At 38.2% G+C, this 22,828-nt stretch overlaps 1 protein-coding gene across 3 annotated transcripts in view; it reads right to left on the bottom strand.

The window, feature by feature from the left end:
* Window positions 1–22,828, bottom strand: part of gpc1b (glypican 1b) — a 130,215-nt gene that overhangs the window by 36,573 nt on the left and 70,814 nt on the right. For all 3 annotated transcript variants that reach the window (XM_041802774.1, XM_041802772.1, XM_041802773.1), the window contains one exon: window positions 14,651–14,809. In XM_041802774.1, the coding sequence (XP_041658708.1) occupies window positions 14,651–14,809 (159 nt within the window). The remainder of the gene's footprint in view (window positions 1–14,650; window positions 14,810–22,828) is intronic.

The raw sequence follows: 22,828 nt of genomic DNA, 5'->3' as shown, positions 1-22,828 counted from the left end.
CAAGCTATAAACATCCTTTTATATCAGGACAACCTGGGCTTCAAAAATATGTGTACTGCAGTGACGTCACTTGGATATTAAAACAGCTATCAGACTATAAAGACAAAAAAACTAAATGGAAATTAAAACTCAAAGATTTTCTTATTATCACACACTGTTAACAATAAGGTTTTTTTTCCAAAAACTGTTTTCCCATCTCTTGGGGACCAAAATGTGAAAAAAAAAAAACATTATTTGGCAAAAATTCTTTAAAATATTCTCATTCTCATGCCATTGGTTGTCACAACACGTCACAATGCATTGTGGGAAACATTAGAGTGGCTACTGCTAAGGCTAGCGTCAGGAACAAACGAAAAATTGACTAAAAAACAGATAAAGAAGACATCCAATGCTAGAGTAACTAGTGTGGATTTAACCTTTAAATTCCCCAGGAAGTCCCCAAAATTCCAGGCTTGCTAGAAAGGCCTGAAACACTGGGCTCAGAGGAGTTCTTGGTACTGTCTGGCCGCAGATATCCTTCCAACAAACAGCCTTGATAAATTATTTAGTTCCTAATGCTTTTAGCCTTTCAAGTAGGTTAATGTTACATTTACTTGAGATATTCATTTACTGACATTGTCTTCTTTCTGATACATTTTGCATTTTCTTTAATTCATCTGTAGGGTTTGTCAAATAGTTCCCTTGGGGATAATAAAGATATCCTTGATCCTTTAAAATTAAATGGTGCTTATATTTATATGAGAAGAAAAAGACCTAGGCATGAAGTTTTGGGTAATCACCAGTTTTTAACCAACAAATTTTGTCAGAAAACTTCTACAAAATGTCTAATTTACACAAAATCAATGAGGCTGGCTGTGCAGAAACCCTGGCAGCGGTAGGACAGGATAGGCCAAAGTTGCCAAAAATAGGACAAGGCTGCCCCGGGCTACTCTGTTTCTGTGGAATACGTTGCCAATGTTCTTGTGGAAACTATACAGTTTGCTTTTAAAGGACTAATTTCTTGACTATGCACCTGCATTCTGAGACAATACTTAGAATAACAAATACTGTAACCTTTTAAAACCTCAAAATCTAAAATAAAGTATAAACATAATGTTACTAGAACAATATACTCACTTTAGATGAAGCCCTGATAACTTTCCTACTTGACCAGACTAAAATGACTGAGTTATACTGATCAGAACCCTCCATGAGGTAACTGGTGGATTTTTTAAGGAGAATAAAAGAAAAGGCAGAGAGAGACAAAAAACCTCTAATCTTTTAGGTCCAAGAATGCTTGTGCACACTCTGTATCCCAGTCACAGCCTCTTCAGCAAACACCAGATGGCTTTTGATCACTACTTTTTCAACCATAACCACCCTCCATCCACTGTTACCCAGCATCCTCAGCCTTTTCCCTTTTGTTATTTCCCCACCTGTGCAATGAACACATAAACACAACAAGGCGTAAACAAACACTGTTGTCCTGGGCGCGCTGAACTCACAAGTGATGATCTGGGAGCCATTAGGCTGTTTATATGTCAGGCTGACTTTCCATCAATAACAACACTTATCTTGCACATACTGCGCCCCAGAAGCAGTGAAAGCCCCTTAGCCAGCATTTAGATGCTATTAAAAGGAGCCTTATATTAAACAAGCCGACACATCACATAATGCATGTCATTTATCAAGCCGCTCTCTGCGGTAGTCTTTCCTACACTGTCTCTTTCTCTCTCTCTTGTGACTTTTTCTGGCTGGCAGTCTGCACAATTTAGCTGTGCCTGCTTCTTTTTCAATCCATCTGGTTCTCTTTTTCAGTATTTTCAGCTTTTCCCTTTGCTTGTTTCCTCCTGAACTGCATACCATTCCTTACCCTAACTATCATTTTCTTCCTTTTTTTTTTCCTCCATCTCATCTTACTTTCCATTGCTTGTCCCATTACCATCCTTTCTCTCACAGCATCCCTCTCTCTTTTTCTCTTAATCTTGATTCCTCTTTCTTTCATTTAATCCTTCCTAGGCGCCATCGTTCCAATTGAGTAATGTGTTTGGCATAATTAGGCCAGTGTGCTCCTGGTCCCCACCAACGTGATTTGCATGCAGATAAAGTGAGCCAATCAAGCGCCACAATGGGAACAGATGTCCTTGTGTCTTATGACATCATCAGAGGTGACCCTGAAAGCAGGAAATTAGGAGGTGGGAGGCAAGAGGTGGGAGTGAAACAAATCGTTTCCCTGATTGTTTGACTATTGCATCACAGTGAGCAAAGTCACTGGTGTTGTTATCTACTGAGTATATTGTGTTTTGGAAGAATGGAACAAAAAAATAGGGAAAATTTGGTTAAAGAGGTGCCAAAGTTAAGTTTATTTAAACAATACTGCCCAAGCTGCAAAGCTGAAAATCTCAAATAATACAGCTGTAATGCTCTACTCCAGGTCAAAGTAAGGAAAGTAATAAATTGTTTTAGACCTCCTTGAAAAGCATTTGATAATTTGATTTTCCTGCTGTGTATTGAAAATGATGTAATTTTTACTTTAATAAATGGTCAAACTACGTGCACATGGTAATGCAACCACTAATACGATGATTCCTGAAAAGCTAAAGAATGAAATACATTTATCTGTTCCCCAAATCTGAAATAAACATAGTGTCTCATTTTGACAGACCTCACAGTTACCTTGTTATAAAGATCAACAAGCCTCATTATCTATGTTGGAAATGTCATGTATGACATGACCTTGCAGCAAAATATATAATACAATGCTACAGTAAGTTAATTCCTGCTAAAATAATATCAAATTTCAGCTTTGTAATGTTAGCTCATCAGGTCATCCCCTCAACCTATTTATTTTTAGTTGGCCCTTGGAACTCAGACATCAGTGTTAACTGTAATGAAAGGCTGCAGATGAAGCTCTCTAGGGGTGTGATGAGAGCGCTTGTGAGACAAGATGAGACTTAACACTAATTTTTAACTTTAGTAATAGAATATATGACTAGGGTGTTTTATACAAGTAGACAAAAATGCGAGGATTGCAGGTCCATTTCGAGAACTTTTAACTATTAATCCTCTTGCATTAAATATTACTGCTTACATATAGTTTGTCTTGCCATGACTCAAATGTGCATTTAACAGCACTTCATATGAAATATTCATACATGTTAATAATGTGGTAGGTATCAGATGTGTTGGCACTGGTGCCATGTTGGTACTGGATTTCATTTATAAGAGACTATGCATCTGTTTTTATGGAGCACACAAAGCGCTCTATGGCTGAGTTTGTTCTGCTAGATTCACCCCTGCAAGTTCCTGATTGATGTGATATGCAGCCAACACCAGACAGATGAGTGAGAGACAGGGTAAGATAAACAAAGGAAAAGTTAAGGCAGGAGAGGAGAGGAGAGGACTGAATCTGCGTGTATCTTCATGTACTGTATGCACTAATTAAACACTGTATTCTTGTCACTGTAACTCAGTGCAGATTTATTGCATACCATGATGATTTATTCTGTTTAGTCCACTGGTAACATGCGGCTTGGATGAGCGTGGTTTGCACAAGGGTAGGGTATCAGCTGTGCTCTGTTTCTTCACTAGCAGCCACACAAATGATTTCAAGTGTCAGGAGCAATAGCAAGAGACTTTTGACTTAAATTGGATCACTTCACACTGCAAAAATGCAGCCTTTTAATCCTGCAAGACATTTTATCATCTCTGTGAGAAATCCCATGTAGGGCTGCAGTAATCGATTAATTTTGTAATCGAGTACGCTTTCTATTCCTCTGCTGATTAATCCAGTACTCTAATAAGAAGTATTGCATTATTTTAATCAATCACTTTTGCTTTATTCAAGAGAAGTAGAACTAGAAAATGAACTACTTCTATATTAAAAATTGGTATTAACAGGTTCTCTAAAGAAAATATATTTCACAAAATGTAATAAAGGCCTGATGGTGATTTACATTTATTAAAGTTAAAAGGAAAGAAAGTTAAATAATTACATTAGATCATGCCATATTTTGGGTTTTAGGGATCCTCTCCCAGGATATTTTGGGTGCCAACACTTTATTTCTTCTATTTTAGTTTAGTTTCCAATTTGTCATTAAAGTACACCAAATCATTTTAACATCCTCTACTCTATGCATGAATGTAATATTGAACTGAACTTTTACATCACAGGAATATGGTTTTCCAAGGGTGTTCACTTTAAATTTCTGCAACCACATTTTTGTTTAAGTTCATCCACCATAAAAATATGACCTTCTAAGACAGTGGTAATTTACGATTGAGAGTTCATGCATTGTGGTGTATTTTGAAAGAACTGGATATTCTACGCTTGTGACTTCCTGTTTAGAGCTTTCTGATTGACAGGAATTGACACGATTTTGCAGCGGCAGCTATAAATTTAAACAATACGAAATTTCTCAATTCCAAAAAATTATTAGTTACACCTGCTTGCTAACCGTGCAGTAATGTTTGTTAATAGTCATTTAAGTAAGGATTAGAAAGAATGCTATATTTAGTTGCTTTGATTAAGCTGTCTATAGCTGATTGAATATGTTTTACTCAATAACCAGGGATTTCCCTAATGGCTTATCAACATTTTCTGTATTTTTAGTTGATAATCAGTTAAAGGAGTGTAGCTATAACTTTCTGTGAGATTACCTGCATGTTTATGATTTGCAACCCTGAATAGAAAAGTACAACAATGTTATAGTATCTATGCTCCCCATCTGACCATGAAGAATTTAAAAACAGAGACTAAGCATATTATTCTGAAAACAGGCAACAAGCATTATTTTAATGTGGCATTTTTAAACTTTAAGACAAGTCTTGATTCAACTTGGGTCATTGTAAAGGCTCAAGATTGTGGTACTATTGACTCTTTTACTGTATTATGAGGTGTTTTCAATATTTTATCCTCCCAGTATATCCATTTCACTATAAAAAAGTCAACTACACATCAAAATATATTCATCGGCTGTAATGTATTCAAGTTTTATCCCAAAAAGCTCCTACTTTTACACTTGCAAATAACAGAAACTGCTCTCGTTGGGATTGCAGTACATTTTCCCAGAGCTCCGACCAAGCAGCCACATTTTTCACTAAAAAGCAGTACAGCAGACTGCTGCTCGCTTGTCTGATGGTTATGCAGTCTCGTCCTTTGATCCACGTTTAGTGCCTGTTCCCCAAATCTGATACATTTGAGCGTGCATGTTGTCATTCTTGTGGATCGCTCGGCTTCAGTTTATCTCCATGGGAGGAGATGGTATTACTCAGCAGGCCAGCTGGGAGACGTTCAGAGCCCTACTAAAATGAATAAATAAGGGAGCACTGCTTGGTCATTTAGAGGGGAGCATAGGAATAAACCAGCAAACCAGCCAGTACTTTTCAAATCAGATTAAGCTTTATGACCACTGATCTGCCTTGAACTAAAATGGGGTGGAACACAATGACAGTCTGGCTGCTCATAAATACTTTGTGCCAGTGCATGGATTTGTGTTTAGTCTGAGTGTGTTGATGATTGGAGACTTGGGTAAGGATCAGAATAAAATCTGTTTCTTTGACTTTTACACTGTGTATCTACATAAAATAGACAGAAATGGGTGTAATAAATCATTTGATCTTAAAAATGTTCCCCTAGTCTTCCCGTTTTTTTGTTTTGTTAAAGGAGCAGTCCAAAACCTCAAGATATTCAGATTGCTGTCAAGAAGACAAAGAGGCAGGAATTCCAAAGTCAAAACACTCCAAGCCAGCTTTTTAAGTCTTTAAAGTCTGATTTAGGTACCTAGGCTTTGTGTAAATATGGTGTACCAATCCAATACCAGAGTTTGAATTAATAACTTGTATTCCTAACAGTGATGATAGAGCTGAAATATGATGAAGGCATCAACATTTTTTCAGCTCTTTTAGAATAAATAAAAAGATAAATAAACTTCCCAGTGCACCATACTGTGGTCTTAAGTTTTTCAAACAATTACAGGCCATATTTTTCAAAAACAGCTGATTAAGTGAAATGTTTGCTTCATTTTAAGCCTCTTTCTTTCTCAGTTTCACTTGTTGCTCAACCCTAAAAGTATTAGCTCTGCACAAACTGCAAGTGATCATGCATAACATGACATAGCCCAAACTGCTTAACATTTGTTAATAGCACCCTCCTCTCTATGATAGCTCTGCCAAACAAAATGAACAGGCCTACCAGCACACTGATGGCATAGTACGTACAAATTTGTCATAAATAAAGAATCGTATAGAACTAGATTTATGAGACTTTGCCCCATAGATTGTCCAACACCACCAAGTCAAATGCCAAGCATTGGATGGAGTGGTGTGAAGCACACTGACACTGGACTGTGGAGCAGTGGAAACGTGTTCGATGGAGCGACAAATGCTGCTTCTCAGTTTAGAAGTCAGATGGGCAAGTCTGGGTTGAGTGGATGCCAGGAGAGCATTACTGGCATGACTACAATGTGCCAACTATGAAGTTTGGTGGAGGAGGGATGATGGTATGAAGTTGTTTTCAGGGTTTGGGCTTGGCCCCTTATCTTCAGTGAAGGCCAATCTTAATGCTCCAGCATACCAAGACATTTTGGACATTGCTATGCTTCCAACTGAGTAGCAACAGTTTGGGGAAGGCCCTTTTCTATTACAACATGACTGTGCCCCAGTGCACAAAGCAAGGACTATAAAGACATGGTTTGATGAGTTCAGTTTGGAAGAACTTGACTGGCCCATGCAGAGCCCTGACCTCAACCCCATCAAGCACATTTGAGATGACCTGGAATGGAGATTATGAGCCAGGCCTTATCGTCCTACATCAGTGACTCACCTCATAAATGCTCTACAAAATGAATGGGCACAAATTCCCATGGAAACACTCCAAAATCTTTTGGAATACTTAAAAACACTTCATTGCCAACCCAGCCATCAGCTAGTACCACCATTAGTTTGTAAGTAGAATTGTGCCTTGTTTTGTTGTATGTTAATCTATTTATCAATAGCAGATTTTGTGGGAGAAAAAGAAGGAAAATTGTTAACCATTGTTAAATATTTGCTCATCTCATTATTGACCATGAAAAGAAAATGCCCTTGTATTACAGCATTGATTTTTTTCTTCAAATTGTGAGGAAAATCAAAGTATTTGTTTTTCATTGTTTGATATCTGTTTCAGAGCCAAAAACCCAATGACCAAAAACTAGATTGACCAAAAGGACATTCACTTTGACAAGTCTTCATGGAACTGTCCCACCCACTTTTTTGTGCTTCTGACCCCCATATCCACAGCACGCCAGGTGGGCTACTGCAAAGAATCACTGCTTTCCAATCCAGTCATAGATGCCAGACTGGGTTTTTTCCTTCATAGTCATGTAGAGCCAAGATAAAGAGTGTATGAAGACACTGAAAAATAACAAATATGATTTGTTTTATGTTCCTTTATCATCTTATTATTGAATAAAATTGGAACAAATGCTCTTTTCCACTGAATAAAAAGCTTTTGCAGGAACCTATGAGTGCATGTGAGGAAAGTTGCTAAACACACACACAGACACACGAACTGAATCCAGATGCCAGTGATGACACCATTAGGCCAAACACCACCTGTCAGGATCCAGGCTTCCGTCTGTCTAACACACCTGGTTGCCATCTAACACGCTGCTCCCTTCGGTGCCATCACTCTCGGTGTCCTCTCTGACCTTTCTCCTCTCACTTCAATGTAACACCATCTCTCCTCCTCTTTCACGCTCTTTCTGGCTACCCCTCTTCACTTCCACCTGTTTATCTCTTAACCTCATCCTTGTCCTCTTCTTTCTCTGTTTCTTCCTCATTCCATCCGTCTTGTTTTCAACCATCCTCTGCTTCACCCTGTTTATGCCCACACTTCATCTTTGTTTAACATATTATTTTGTTTTTGTATGATTGACAGTGAAGGCATCGAGAGAACCAAGTGCAAACCATACTGTGTACAAAAAACCCTTTCACACTCATACAGTGACACACTAAATTACAAACTTACAGACACATGCATATAAACACGCATTTGCATGCTCACATTTACACAGTGTGCACACTCACAGGCCCACAGCCAGCTGTATGAGAGTATGCTGGTCCTCTAATCTGTGGCTTGCTCGGTTGGGGTTTCTTCCAGGAGTCCCTGGACCTAAAAAGGCAGAGCCTGCCTGGGCTGGAACAGTAACACCCTACACTTAGCCACATGGCGCTAGCTAGCCCACACCCTGCTAAATACAGCCAGATGTGCAGCGACTGGCAGCATGGTACAATGTTACTGTATTATCCTGCAGTCATATTTACAAAATATGTCTGAATGTTAAGGAAACTGCTAAAGTGTGAAGCTATTTATACCTGTAAATATGAACTACACTTGATTTAGGGTAAATAACCAAGATTTAATCAACAACTGTCTTCCAAAATAGAAAAAAAGGGTAATTCATCTTACTTTGCATTTTTCAACACTGAGACTTAACAACAGGAAGTCTTTAGCAAGAATGGCTGCATCCTGCCAAACTGTGCTGATCATGTGGCCGCAAACGTGAGGTATTTTGGTCCAATTAACCCCCGGTCGATTGCTCAGCTCTCGCCTTCAGAGGACACTGTCAACAACAGATGGTTTTTAGACCTCAAGGTCCCAACACACATATACATCTCTCCTCCCTCCATCAGCTCCAGCTCTTCCCATCTGATGCTCATTGGGGTGAGATAAGGGGACGCAAAAACAAGGCGGGGGGGGGGGGGGGTCGTTTAACAGACAGAAGAGAAAAGAAGGGAAGAGAAGTGAAAAGAAGAGAAGAGACGGAGATGAGCAGGTGTGGCTAAATATGAGCTTAAGACAAATGAATAGTCTGATTAATTTATGTTCCAAAACAGCAGCTATTAGAAATCTGTTAGCGTAGCACATCTGGCAGGATTACAACTACAAAACCGGGCGCCAGATGACTCCATTCTGAGGCAACACAAGTTATCTTGTTTATGACATGTGTATCTCTCTGTGTATTTTTCTATGAGGGTTTTGGATGCTGATCATTAGTGTTTGGAGGTCAGAGCTGAGTGCTGCTTGAGTGTGTTGGTCTGTAGCTGGTATGTGTTAGGTAGGAGTTTTTAACATTCAAGGCAAGAATTCCAAACCTACTAGAAAGACCACTAGAGGTCATTTTGACTGCAAGATAAACATAACAAACTTGTTATATCCAATGATGGATACCCAATACAATGCATTCATTGTGTTTGATTTTTTTTTTTAAATATTTTTTTTTTAAATAAGGACATTTTGATAAGTTTAGAAATATATTTCCATATAAAATACACTTTTTAATAGATAAACTATTTTTAAATAGATAATCATATATCACAACTCAGAACGAGAAAATAACAACTGGTTGCTGATTTTAACAATTCAATTTTACGGTTAAATAGTTCAAGTAAATACAAATTTTCTATGTTTACGTGGACCTCACTGTCATAAAAAAAAATTTGGATTTATTTTCTTAATTATTAGTTAAATTTGTTCAGCACACTACACTGAAATGTTTTGATGACAACCAAAATGTTTTCTCAAGAGTCTCTCTTCATAACAACTGCATATAGGTGATGACCCCTGACACTGTCGTTCAACACAGCCTTTGTTTAGCACCACAGAGCAGCACATTTATCCTGTTAATAACAGCTAAAAACCTCCTCAACTTGGTTTAAGTGGACGACCAAACAACCCAAATTAGTTCAATAGGGAGCCTACTCTGTGATGGCAAGTACAAGTTGCCAAGCAACTACAATGTAGCTAACCTTGCAGAAAAATATACCAATCTACACTTTATGAAAATAATTATTCAGCCACATGACCGTTGCACCAACAGGGACTGTAATGACATTGAATTCAAATACATGTACTTTGGTTGGTCCCACTTTTGCAGCTAGCTTCTTGGAGGTTCAATGTCCGTTCCAGTTCATCCCAAAGGTTCTTGATGGGGCTGAGGTCAGGGCTCTGCATGGGCCAGTCAAGTTCTTCCACACTCATCAAACCATGTCTTTATAGTCCTTGCTTTGTGCACTGGGGTATAGCCATGTTGTAATAGAAAAGGGCCTTCCCCAAACTGTTGCCACACAGTTGGAAGCATAGCATTATCTAAAATGTTTTGGTATGCTGAAGTATTTAGATAATCCTTTACTGGAGATAAGGGGTCTAACCCTGAAAATAACTCCATACCATTATCTCTCCTCCACCAAACTCCACTGCTTGCACAATGCTGTCAGGCAGGTAACATCCTGCCATCCACCAAACCCAGACTCACCTATCTGACTGCCAAACTGAGAAGCGCCATTTGTCATTAAAATACAGACACTTTGAGGAAAGTCAGGGACCAGCAGCACCACAACTTTTAATTCTGCAAAGTAATTTAAATGTGAAAAATACTAAGATGACTGTCATGGTCTTGTAGTGTTAAAGAAATGTGAAGTTCAATAACTCTGGGATGACATCAGCTAGCTTGGAGAGAATTTGTACATCCAGGGCCATTTGTGAATGTATAAGTGTGTGAGTGTGTGTACTTGGCCCAGTGACTGTATCCCCTCTGGCACAAAAAAACAGCCCCCTGAGTGAAAAGGAGGGACTGTGAAGCTGAAGTACACAGAGCGATCACAGGAGAGTAAAGAAATGTCACTCTGCTACTAATCACTGTGATCCAAAAAGGTCAGGCTAACTAGCTGAGCTCAGAGCCCCAGCTGACAGATCCATTGTCACCAACTGGCCGAGGGGAACGAGCAGAGCACAGAGACACCCTTCTATTAACTGGAGCAGGTCATTAGACACAAATAATTGCCTTGGTGCTCCATTGTTCTAAGATTGAAACCCACTCTTATTTTTTTTCTTTACGTCCCTCTCGCTTTATCACTCACTGCAATTAAGTCCTCGCTAGTTTGTATTATTGAGAATATAAACAATACAGAGTGTACTCAGTGATTCTGACTCCTACTTTAGTCCTACTGTGCAACGCAGAAATCACAGTGATATTTACAGTTTAATTTATGATTGAAGTGCCACATGTTTCTTTTCTTTTCTGACATCTAACACACAGAAAAACTCAGAACATTAACACACTATAGCCTACAGCCTTTAAATTTATCATATATCATTCCTTTGATATCCATTTTTTTTAAATATAAAACCCATGCCTCTCATACAGTCCTCTCACCTTGATTGATTTATAATTAACATATCTGTAGTTTGCATTAAAAATATGTTTATACATATTTTGAAACCAGAAGGATTTATTTGGAAACTAAACTGATGGTGGAATTTGTTTGACATAAACATAAATTTCCTTTTCTATGAAAGTGTTTGTGTGGTATTAAACTTTTCCTTCAAACCTCAAATAAAGATTACTCCAGTTTTTGACCCCAATCCCTTTTATCAGATGCACATTTTATGAATAAAGATGTACCTCAATTAGAGGTCCCCATGAATTTAGTTTGAAATGGTTGGAAGATCAAATTAAGGAGAAAAAATTGCCTGATATAATGAATAAGAATGAAAATGACCAAGAAAGACAAAAAAATTAGCTATGCGCACTGTTGTGAGAATGTTTTATTTACCACTAATGTAAAATTCTGATGCTATAGCATGTACTTTAAACAAATGATGACATTTTAATGCAGAAAAAGATGGTGAAAAGTCCGTCCCATACTGACCCTTTGCCAAATAAAGGTTATCAAATTTTGTAGACTGACATGAATAAAGGCCCAGGTTAAAATGACAGTAAGTATTTGACATTATTTTTGTTACTATTATAAAGTCCTCCAATAATTTTTGGTAAAGTGCTCAATATGTGATATTCTAAATACTGAACTAAGCAAATATCAAGTATACTATTCTAAATATACTGATTCCCAACAAATAGAGTAAAGTCAGACTCCCTCTGGATTTGTTGTTCTTAGCACTGTGTTCACACTGACAGACAGGAAGAGAGACAGACCAACCCACTCAGGGAAGCTGTTTGTATGGATTAAGTGTCATCACAAGAACACAACTGAGGGTGAAACAATAATTTCCTGACCAAAGACAAGATTTGACCTAAAATGTTACAATGAGATGTTTATCAGTACTTGTCTGCTGCTCTCTGTCTCAAAGGCAGGGATGAAAAGTAACTAATTCCATTTACTTAAATTAATTGAGTAGGTTTCTGTGTGCTTTAACTTTTTTGAGTACATTTGGAAATCAGTCAGTTTACTTTCACTTAAGTATATTTTGGGGGAAGTACTGCACCGAATTACATTTTTCTAAAAAAGCATCAGGTACTGAGTGAAAAAAAAGGTAGTTTGGCTTTAACTACACGTGACATTAGGAAAATGTGGCTAGAGAAAATTCCCAACACATTCCCAACAGCTATTTCATGTCACTTTATTATAAAGGTGAGCCTTCACCTGAATAACCTGGTTGGAAATCCATGTTTTCATGTTGTTCTTGCCAATAAGGAAAGATCATATTTCATTGTGCAACTCCTTAGTAGCTATTAAGTGCTTTAAATAAACTCTAAATTAAACCATTTTTACTTTTACTTGAGTAGATCCATAGACTAGTACTTTTATTTCTACTTAACCTTCTGAGACCAAAGATTCATTTGTCATGCAATCTTGATGTTTCCTACTTATGGTATATTTGGGATTAGAAGGCCTTGATAATTATAAAATACACTATATTTCAACAAGAGGTTTAATAAAAGTTGTGGAGAGTGGGTTTTTATTGTATAACACTGTTAAGAAACAACTGTGTAACACAATTTGGGCAACTCTACAAAAAAGGTGCAAAAACAGAGTTGGAAATATCCTGAAAGAAGAAAAGCCTTTATTCCCTAAAATGTTTTCATGCTTATTTATTGCTGACACATTTCTACTGCTTCTTTTACTTTAGTTTTGTCTTGTATTTTCACAGTTTCATGATATTATTTGTCTTCACAATTTCTCACTGATGGAAAAAAGCATTTTATGAGGGGAAAAAAGATCTTCCTTTTTTTTTTTTACATTGCACTATTTGTGATCATACATTTTTGCAAAAGGCCATCATTTTTTTAACTGCATTCAGAGTTAATCATTTATATGTTTTAATCTACATTTAACTAAACATCAATACATCAGAATTAAAAAAAAGTTTTGTTGGTTGCAGCAACCATTTGGTGGTGACAGCAATGTTATGGTTTATAAAAATCTACAAAATACATTTTGTCTTGTCCTACTTCTTAAAAAAAATCAAAAGTTTAAATATTTCAGTGTTTCAAAAATAATTAATAATACTACATTTTTAAAAACACAAAACTTATCAAAGAGGTTACTTTTGAAAAATTGTAACAGTGTTATTGACCCAAAAAATGAAATAAAAGTAAATGCATCATATCTCCTGAATATTCTTTTTGTCTACAGGAACATGTTTTTAAACATAACAGTGTAAAAGTAAAATGGAAAACAACCCAACATGAAGTACCTCCTGAATGAGAGACCTCAGAGTTTTCTCCTGTTGCATTCAGCAACCTTTCTGAACTTGGTAGAGAAATCCTAACTGAAATGATCCAAAATAGAAATCAGCATGTAATAAGCTTTTATACTCACTTTTACATGTAAACTGATGCTTTCTTTCCAAAATACCCAAGCTATATTTCCTTATTTTACATCAGAAAAGCCCCAATGCCTTCAAATGAGAATTTCCTGTTTAGTGGTGTTTTAGCTTGTTACTGTTGATAGAACATATCACGTTTGTATGTCATGTCAAACTTCAAATGTTACCTAGCACAAGTTTAAATCATAAAATGTGAAGAGTTTATGTGAAGAGTTTTTGTTCCTTCATCGGTTTTAAGTTGAGAATGGCTGTAGAGCATTTTAGTTAGAATGGCGGCCATCTTGAATGGACAATTGTAATGTGCTTATGTTGCTTCATAGTGGCAGACAAAGTTTCCACAAATGAGTCTAGCAGGTTTAAGTCCAGCAAATTCAAACTTCTGCTCACAGGCACTTGCTAGTGATGCAGGGAGGGAAAGGTGGGGAAAGCATAGCATGATTAACATGGGGGAGCTGAGAGATTGAAGGGGGTGTGTCCAAAGAGAGCATTTGTTTTGATCTGAAAATCTGCTCTGAAGGCTACATAGCAAGGCTTTGACCCTTAAATACAGCACTATTTTTTATCTCAATAGTTATCTGAAACACAAGCATATTTCCCAAGGAAATACAACAATTAAGCTACTGTTATTCAGTTGTCAGCATCTTATCTCCTTGGCGCCTGGATGCCACCAAACTGGCTACTGTATTATTTGTTTGGATCAAATCGAGCAGAGTTGATACAAAAATGCAAGAATAAAACTACTTGGCATTCTGACAACACAACTGCGAGGCATTACCAACCTTCTCTGTAAGAGCCTGACAATAAATCAATAGTCTGCATCAGTCTCCAGACTGTAATAAAAGAGCTTTAACTTATCTTTTTCACTTATTGTCAGTCAATATGTGTTTATGTCTGCATTATTGTGTAGGCTGGATATGTCCAGAGAGGAAATATGGAGATAAAAATGTCAAAACCAGCAGGGCACTGCAAAATCAAAACTGACAGGAGCAGACTTGTGCTTGTGTATATGATGTCAAATAGACACAGCATGCTCTCCTACACTTATTGTGAATGCTCACTCACCATCAAAAGCCTTGTACTGTCCAGTGAGCGAGGTCTGTAAGGACCGGCCAGCATCTTTGAGTAGTCCCTCCATCTCTCTGCGGCTCAGTGTGGCAAGGTTGTCCTCCATGTCGCTGGTGCAGCAGGTGTAACCCTGAGGACAGATACGCAGGTGCTCTCCTGTACGGAGAAGAAAAAGAAGAAACAAATGAAAAGAGGTAAGGAAAAAGGAAAACAAACATGGAATGAACAATTTCCCCCTATTTAGTCAGCACTCCATTTAGCTGTGATTAACAGGTTCTAAGCTACTGCAGTATGAAATACTCAACAGCTAAAATGAATATGACATGAGGAATTAGCTGCAGTGCCGGTGTTTTTAACCTTAAACCAGATTGTTGGCAGTGGCGGAGCAGGGCCGCATGTGTGCGCCCGCTGATTACTTGGCAACATGTGGAGGACTCTGTGGAAACGGGAGCAGTGGAGCAGGAGTACAGCATCAGCTCCCATACAATTTTAATGAGCACTCCTGACACGCATGCCAGCACAGGCATTTGCAAACATGCACGCACATAGACAAACATACTCAGACAAATTTAAGAAAAGCTGGGAAGTTGAAGAGATGCGGAAGTTATTTTGTTTTGTGTGCGAGTGAACAAACGCACTTAAACAACCACAAACCATACGAGAGAGTTTAAACAAGGGTTGTCAAAGTGTGTTTAAAGCGCAGTCAAGCTGCAGCTGAAATCAGAACAAATTGTTTAAGACTGAAATAACGTCATCCACATCAAGCGCTGCCGAGCCTGAGGCGAACTAAATTCATGTGGGTGATGTTCATTTTCAGGTGGAGGGAGCAGATTTTGTATGATGCAATGCTTTCACTTGGACTGAAAAATTCTACTTCAGAAGTTTCCCCCCCACATTATTACTATTTCAAGACACAAACCTTCAAAAACACAAACAAACATAAAATGAATCCAAGGAGACACACTGATCAAACAATCAAAGCCACAATGAATCATTTCAGGTACAGAGAAGAAAAAGAAGGCTTTAGCTTACTCTGTCAGCCTTGTAAACAAAATAAAGAAAATAGGTTGCACCTTTCCCATCAGATGAGAAAATATTTATTAAACCTTGTGATGCACGTATATAGAGAAAAAGCCTGCAGACAAACCTCAAAAAGGGATGTGGAAAATATGCAGATAGAATTGCAACCCCTTTATGAGTCAGTGCCCAAAGGTCACATCTTTTTGCTATGTGTGCTCTTGTTTATGTGGGTGTATAGCTTTAATGTTTTAGCAAACGAGGAGCGCCTCATCTGAATTTTCATCAAACTGTCTTAAAGCCTGCAGGGTTGATACCCCTACCCACTCAGTTTTCTATTGTTGAGATTTTCTTATGTTTTTTAACATGCAAACTCCAAAAAAAAGGGACGAATGTTGATGTCAGGAAGTACCTTTCAATTCTGGGCTTTAATTTTCTGAATATTCAGTAGGAGTTGTAGATTTACATGTTAAAAAATTGTTGAAGGTAACAGTATTGGTTAGTGAATATCTAATATTCACATTTCATTGCAAAATGGATATACAGTTTTACTTGGCAGAGAACGCTCCAAGCAAGCAGCATGCTATGACTAACCCAGCTAGAAACCCCCCTATTGGATAGATACATTTATAGCAATGTGTACTGAATGAATACAATTAGTTTAAAAGCATGGTTGCACGAACCCGAAATGAGGGTGCAAGAAGCTTTATGCTTTAAAGGAGGCAGCTGGGGTGGAGGAGGTTAAGCTTTGCCAGCTACAGCAGCAGCCTGGAGCATCAGCATTAAAGGATTAGTGAGAATTATGTTATATTTAAATGGACTGCTGTGTTAAGGGAAAGAGATGTGATTGGCTGCGGGAGGCAACAAATGGGATCAGCTGGCAATCACCTGACCATGGCTGGGTGTATGACTACCTGCATGAACTAACGCTGAGCTCCATTTGTCATTATGAACGCTAACTTCTTTTCCATTATTAATTAGAGGTGGTAAAGTATTCTGTTTGTGTTTGACGTGTGCCAAAGGATGTACCTTAAGTATTAGGAGTAAGAAACTTATTGAAAGTTAAACTCTGCCTAACTGGCTAAAGGCCTCCAGTGACAGACAACATAACAGCTTGCCTAAAATTCAAACATCACCATGTCTTACTTGAACTTTTTCCTCATTGCTGCTCCAGAAAATTTAATTTTTTTGGCATTGATTATGCAGGCCCTAAATATTTATTTCATTTATTTACATGTATTTATTTGAGCCAAAACAATTATGACTTGGTTATCTTCCGAGAACATTAAAATCAAATAGGCTATAGAGTCATTTACTGTGTATTTTAACTACCGATGATTACATTTTAATCAAAAATGTTCCTGTTTGGTAACAAAAAATAGTTAAGAGACACTTTTCAAAGGAGCCATTTCCAGTGCCAAAGCTTGTTCAGTGCTAATGTTTGTTCTCTCTGTTCAAGTTTGCTTTCAGTAGCAAATCTTATTTTGAAGCCAAAAACCTTAAAGCCATTCCACATGTCTTCATGCCTTTGAATTTATCTGAATGTCAGAGCAAAGACAGATTTGGTTCCTTGACCAGTGATACTTGGACATTAATTGAAACGTTCAAACAGCACCTCTATGTTTACAACCAAAAAGACTGTGGAAACACTCCAGGTTTTGCTGCATAACTTTCCAGTAAGGAAATTGATTCTCTCTTGAATCTACAGACCCTGTTTTCATGATGTAAAGCCCCCATGTCTGACTGCTTTTTGCTAGTAATGCAGTCTAAAATCTGTGCATAAATTGAGGCATATGGTATTATTTTAAGAAGGTATGTTTGGGGCACAACATGACTCAAAACAACCAGATTGTCAGCTCTTATTCCCTTAAAGAGCTAGGTGCTCCTGCAGGCTGATGCGTTGTTATTTACACTGCACATTTCAATCCTTATCATTAAAGAGACCAAACTCCGGCCAGTGTATTTAACTTCCCTCCTTTTATTGTGCCTCTAAATATACACAACACTAAACGAAATATGTGGCAGACTATAAATGTATTTTGCTTAAGATTTGCACTAGGTGTATGACAAAGCTCTTAATCTGCCCACAGAGAACATTAAAACATGCATGCTGTATCTGCAATAGGATGTTTTCAAATCTAAAGTATGTAAAAATGTTTGTTCCTTTTGAACTGTGTTAACCGACTAAAGTCCATCAAGGTGTGTATTAGTAACTCTTTTAAAAGGTCCATTATAAGTCTAAACCTCAGGGTAATTAAAGCTTTCGATATGCTACAGTCTGATTTAACAGTCTGTATCAGCATCACAAGACAGCTTACACAAAGGCACATCCCATGAAGTAAACACACATAAGTACACGGTTAATGATTTTGAATTCCTCAGGCTGTCATTAGCATGCTCGTACCGGAGCTTTAAGCTCAGTGAGTCTATAGGCACAGCACAGTCATCAATAACATTGATCCTGGCATCCTTTTCATCGTTTAAGCTCCTGAATTTGTGTGCACCAGCTCAATGATTACAAGCCCACTTTTCACCTTCATTTACTGTCACCATACCCTAAGTTAATCACTGTGCATCCCCAACATCAAGTGTGCAATCTCAGCTTTATTTTAACGTCAATGTGAGTATGAAAAGGACCCACACTCTTTACTGATTATGTGTCAAGCAAGTTTCTGTAACTGTCCTTCAAGTGGCTCATCCAAGCCAACTCTAAAGTGGAGCAATTAAAGGCAATTTTCCTCTTTCGAACAAGGAAAAGTGGTGTAAATGCTGCAAAGATCGGAGGAGAAGGTGACATTGAGTATCTCTCAGCACCCTCTCTTGCTGGTCATGGCGTGAGTCACACCCACACAGAGAGAGAGAGAGAGAGAGAGAGAGAGAGTCTGGACCTCCAGAAGGACACTTGTGCTTGATTTTTGTGCCTTTAGTGGGATGAAATAATGAAGCAAATGAGAGAGTGAGAACATGAGTCCAAAGAAACTGAAAGAAAAAGAAAGAGAAAAGAAGAAAACGTAAAGCTTGATGGAGGCAATGCAGACGATACTACTAGGCAGGGGTTTCCAAACTTTTCCACTCTGGGCCACATAAAGACAAATATAAGGATGGTTGGGCCACTTTAATATAATTTACCATTAGGATATTAAAATTGGCAAAACCATTCCAATGTAGGTAAAGATCTACTTCATGATTGGATATTCTTCAAATGAAGCTTAGCATTAGTTCATGCAGTAATCATACCCCAGCAGATTCTCATTATCTCCTCCCAGCTCCCACATCAAATCACTGCTCTTTCTGTCAACACAGCGATCTATTTAAACACGACTTACTTCTCACTAATCCCTGCTTGCATTAACACTAATGCACCATGCTACTGCTGCTGCTGGCAAAGCGTCACCTCCTCCACCCCAGCCTCCTCCTTTTTAGCATTAAGCTTCTTGCACCCTCATCGCACATTCATGCTACTATGGATAACTTATTTTTAAATTATATTGCATTCAGTTCACATTGTCATAAATATATCTATCTATATCGGGGTTTCTACCTATGCAGTTCCTGAAAAGCCTCCTCCACCAAGTAAAACTGTGTATCCATTTTGCAATAAAATGAATAAATGTACGATGAGAGTGTTTCTGAATAAATGGCAAGTCAATGGTTGACAATGCAAACGGCCCTTCATTTTGAGGATTTCGAGGTGGCCATTCTGGTTTCAGGGGGGCCCTTGTTGGCCTGGCTTCTGTTGGCTCAACCTCTGGTCTGGAAGAGAATGACGCTCTGTGCAGCAGAGAGGACCTAAAACCTCAATCCTTAAAACACATAATTCAAAGTTTGAGGATGAACAAATTAACAAATTCCAGGTGTTAAAACACACTCTCAAAGTGTAAGGCATGATTATGAATAAAGAAGAAGACTTCCGGTAGATGTGTTGGTCAAGCTTAAAACTTCAAAAACGTATTTGTTCATTCAGCCAATATTTACAGCAGTTCTACTGATATTCACAACAAAAAAACTAGTTGTAAATATCAGTAGAAATGTTCATATCTGCTGACACAGATATTTTACCCTGGTATTTTTTTTCACCCTAATGTAACTCAGCTTACCTGTGAAGTGTGAAAACAATGCTGCAACTACAAATCATGTCAAGAACCCCTTTAATACGCCCTCATTGCTTTTTTCTTTTAGACTGAATGAAAGGCTTGTACAGTCAGCTCGCTGTGCTTGCACATGCACATCAGTATGTGCCAGGCCCAAACTGTTTTTCTACTCTCCAAAGACCCCGCATCTATATGAGACCATTACATGTTGGCTTTCCAACAACATACTAATCATTTCTGCAATTTGAATTTTAGGAAACGTTGTCCAGAATGTCCATTGAAGTTAAAATAATTTGCTCTAAATGTTGGAAAATTTGCTTTGAAATTTTTAGGAATTATCTGGGACATTTCGTGGATAGGATATTTTGGGATACATGATGTTAGAGGGTCTAGGGGACTTTTTTAGGCATTTTCAAGGGAATTTGGGAAATGATTTTTTTACATTTAACTCAGGATTTTGGGGGGTGTCCATTGAGTTTTAAAAAAAATCATGGAAATTTGAGGGAATTTGTTTAGATGAAAGAATTTGCTTTCAAATTTCAGGCATTTTTACATTAGTTAGGGAAGTATATGTGATTTTGGGGAATGTTACTTGACTTTTTCTGGGGAATTTTCTGTGAAATTTTGAGGTATTTAAATGGAAAATTGGGAAATGTATATGCAATTTTTGAAAAAAAATGATTTGGAATTTTGGGGGGTGTATGTTGAATTTTTTAAGAATTGTTGTGGAAATGTGAACGGAATTTTTTTGGGATGTTAGGGGGATTTTTCTTCAATTTGGAGGTAATGTATTTATACATTTTTCTTGGGGGAGAATTTGATAAAAATTTGAGGGAAATTTTTCTCCAAAATTTTCAGGAATTTACATTTTATTTTGGGGGAATTTTTATTGGAATTTTTGGGCTTTATGATCAAGTTTCACTGCTCCGGTTTCAGGATGATAATGCCAATTTTTAACACCTGGGGGTGATACCATGTACCGCTGGGAATGTTTGGGAAGGTTTAACGCTATTAAAAAATGGACACCACCCAATCCTATCACCGTGCGTGGAAACAAAGTGAAAATCAGTCAAGCACAAGCTCCATGTTCTAATGTGGGCTACATTTCATTTCATTTTTGGAATTTGCTGCGGGCTGATCAAAAATTGACCATGGGCTAAAGTTGGCCCCCTTGACCATAATTCGGCCTCCCTTGCTATTAGGGGTCAGATGTAATCTGTCAGCCCCTGGGACAGCTATTAAAAATGCCTCGACTGGTTTTAGTGGGCATCTATTACAGGCCTGTGCAATGTGTAATGAAGGACATCTGTGCAAAAAGCAAGAATCCACATTAAGAAGCACACATGGATAACAGGATAGGAGGTGTGATGCTTCCAGATGCAGCTGTGCAGAAACAGCCTCTTCACAGGGTCAGTATGCACTCACATCTGCATAGTGATAACACACACACAGTTTTGAAAACACACAGCAGGAAAGGTCACCTGTAACACAGCATCACGTTTCCACTTGGATAAGCTAACAGTCGGCTTAACCGAGCAGTCTCTTCCATTTGACTCTGTAAACTAAAGTGTGTGGGTTTGGTGTGTGTGTCTATTTGGGTGAGAGCAACAGTAAGCCACTCTGGATCAAAGTGCAGAGGAAATATATCCTTAACCACCAGACTTGGCTCTCTTGCTTTTACACTTCCTCTCTCTCTCCCTCTCTTTCTTCCTCGCTCTTTCACACAAACAGAACATGCGCATACACATTTTCAGCCTCATAGCCAGAGGATACTGGAGTAATCAGCAGAGGAAGACAGCTCAATCTGGGGTAGAGCTGTGTTGGTGTGAGGCCACAACAGAGAGGGCAGCTAATGCTAATGCTGAAACATCCACTTTTCAGTGCTTATGTTATGTTTTCTGTTCTTGTAGATAGCTGAAAAAGTGTTTTCATACATTCCACAGGACCACTCCTCCTACATTAGAGATTTACCCCTGCATTTACCAATTTCCAGCCTTGCCCTGGAAATTTCCTGTCTCCATTGTTCCAGAATTGTTGCTGCAGTCTGAATAAACTTCAAGGAATGCATGATAAACTTGAAAAATATGGTCATGATAAAAATAATAATAATAATAAGATGGCTGTCATCCTGCATAGAAGATGAATTTCAGAGTTTAAGCTGATTACACAGCTGGTGCAGAGACTTGAAAGAAAAGCCACTCATGAATAAGATCTGCTCAGAATTAAATGATCTATTCAAATGTATTCAAATTGATGGAGTAGGTGTTCAGCATTAATCAGCCTCCTTCTGCGAGGCCAATCAGCAATGAGATAGTAAGCCAATAATCTGCTAAAATTACACACATTTCTGAACCCACCCAGCCGCCCACCCAAACATTAATCTACGCCTGGGGAAATATAAAAGAAACTAACAGTTCACTTTAACCCCCACGAGAGTCCTCCATCACTTCTGTCCCTTTTCTTCTGATGCGCATGGTGGCTAAATGGGGAGCAATTCTCTGACCATTAGCTTATCACCGTTCACCAGGGAGGAAGGCTCCTATTAAACTGCAATCTGTGGAAGGCAGAATAAGGTCGTGCACACTACGATGAAGCATGGGAGAGGGTGACAGTCGAAGGCTTTTAGAGATGGTGGGAAAACGCAGAGGGAGGAGAGGGCAACAGGAAATTAAGAGTGAGTCAAAGCCAATGTGTCTCGGTGATTTGTCTGGGAGACTGAACAAAAACAGGGGAGGTCGAAATGCTGGTCTTGTACAGTTATTAGTGTCTGCTTGTTTTTGACATGTTCAATGAGTACTACATTAGGCACGGCAAAAGCACTGGTTCATTTTGCTTCTTTGGCAAGTTGTGATTCTATGTATAAACCTCAATTCCAAAAATTTTGGGATACAGTGGAAAGATACCGTGGATACTGTCAACAAAAACAAATTCTTTTTAACCTCAACTGCATACAGTGAGATACTCAAGGCCCAAACTGAAATACATTCTGAGTTTGATGTCTGCAGTATGTCCCAAAAAGCTACATGTTTAACACTGTGTTACATCACCTTTTGGTCTAACTATACTG

This window comes from Cheilinus undulatus, linkage group 13, assembly GCF_018320785.1.
Source record: "Cheilinus undulatus linkage group 13, ASM1832078v1, whole genome shotgun sequence".
In the NCBI taxonomy this organism is placed as follows: Eukaryota; Metazoa; Chordata; class Actinopteri; order Labriformes; family Labridae; genus Cheilinus; species Cheilinus undulatus.
The sequence above is the reverse complement of the archived record's forward strand: the minus strand, read 5'-3'. Positions and strand labels throughout refer to the sequence as shown.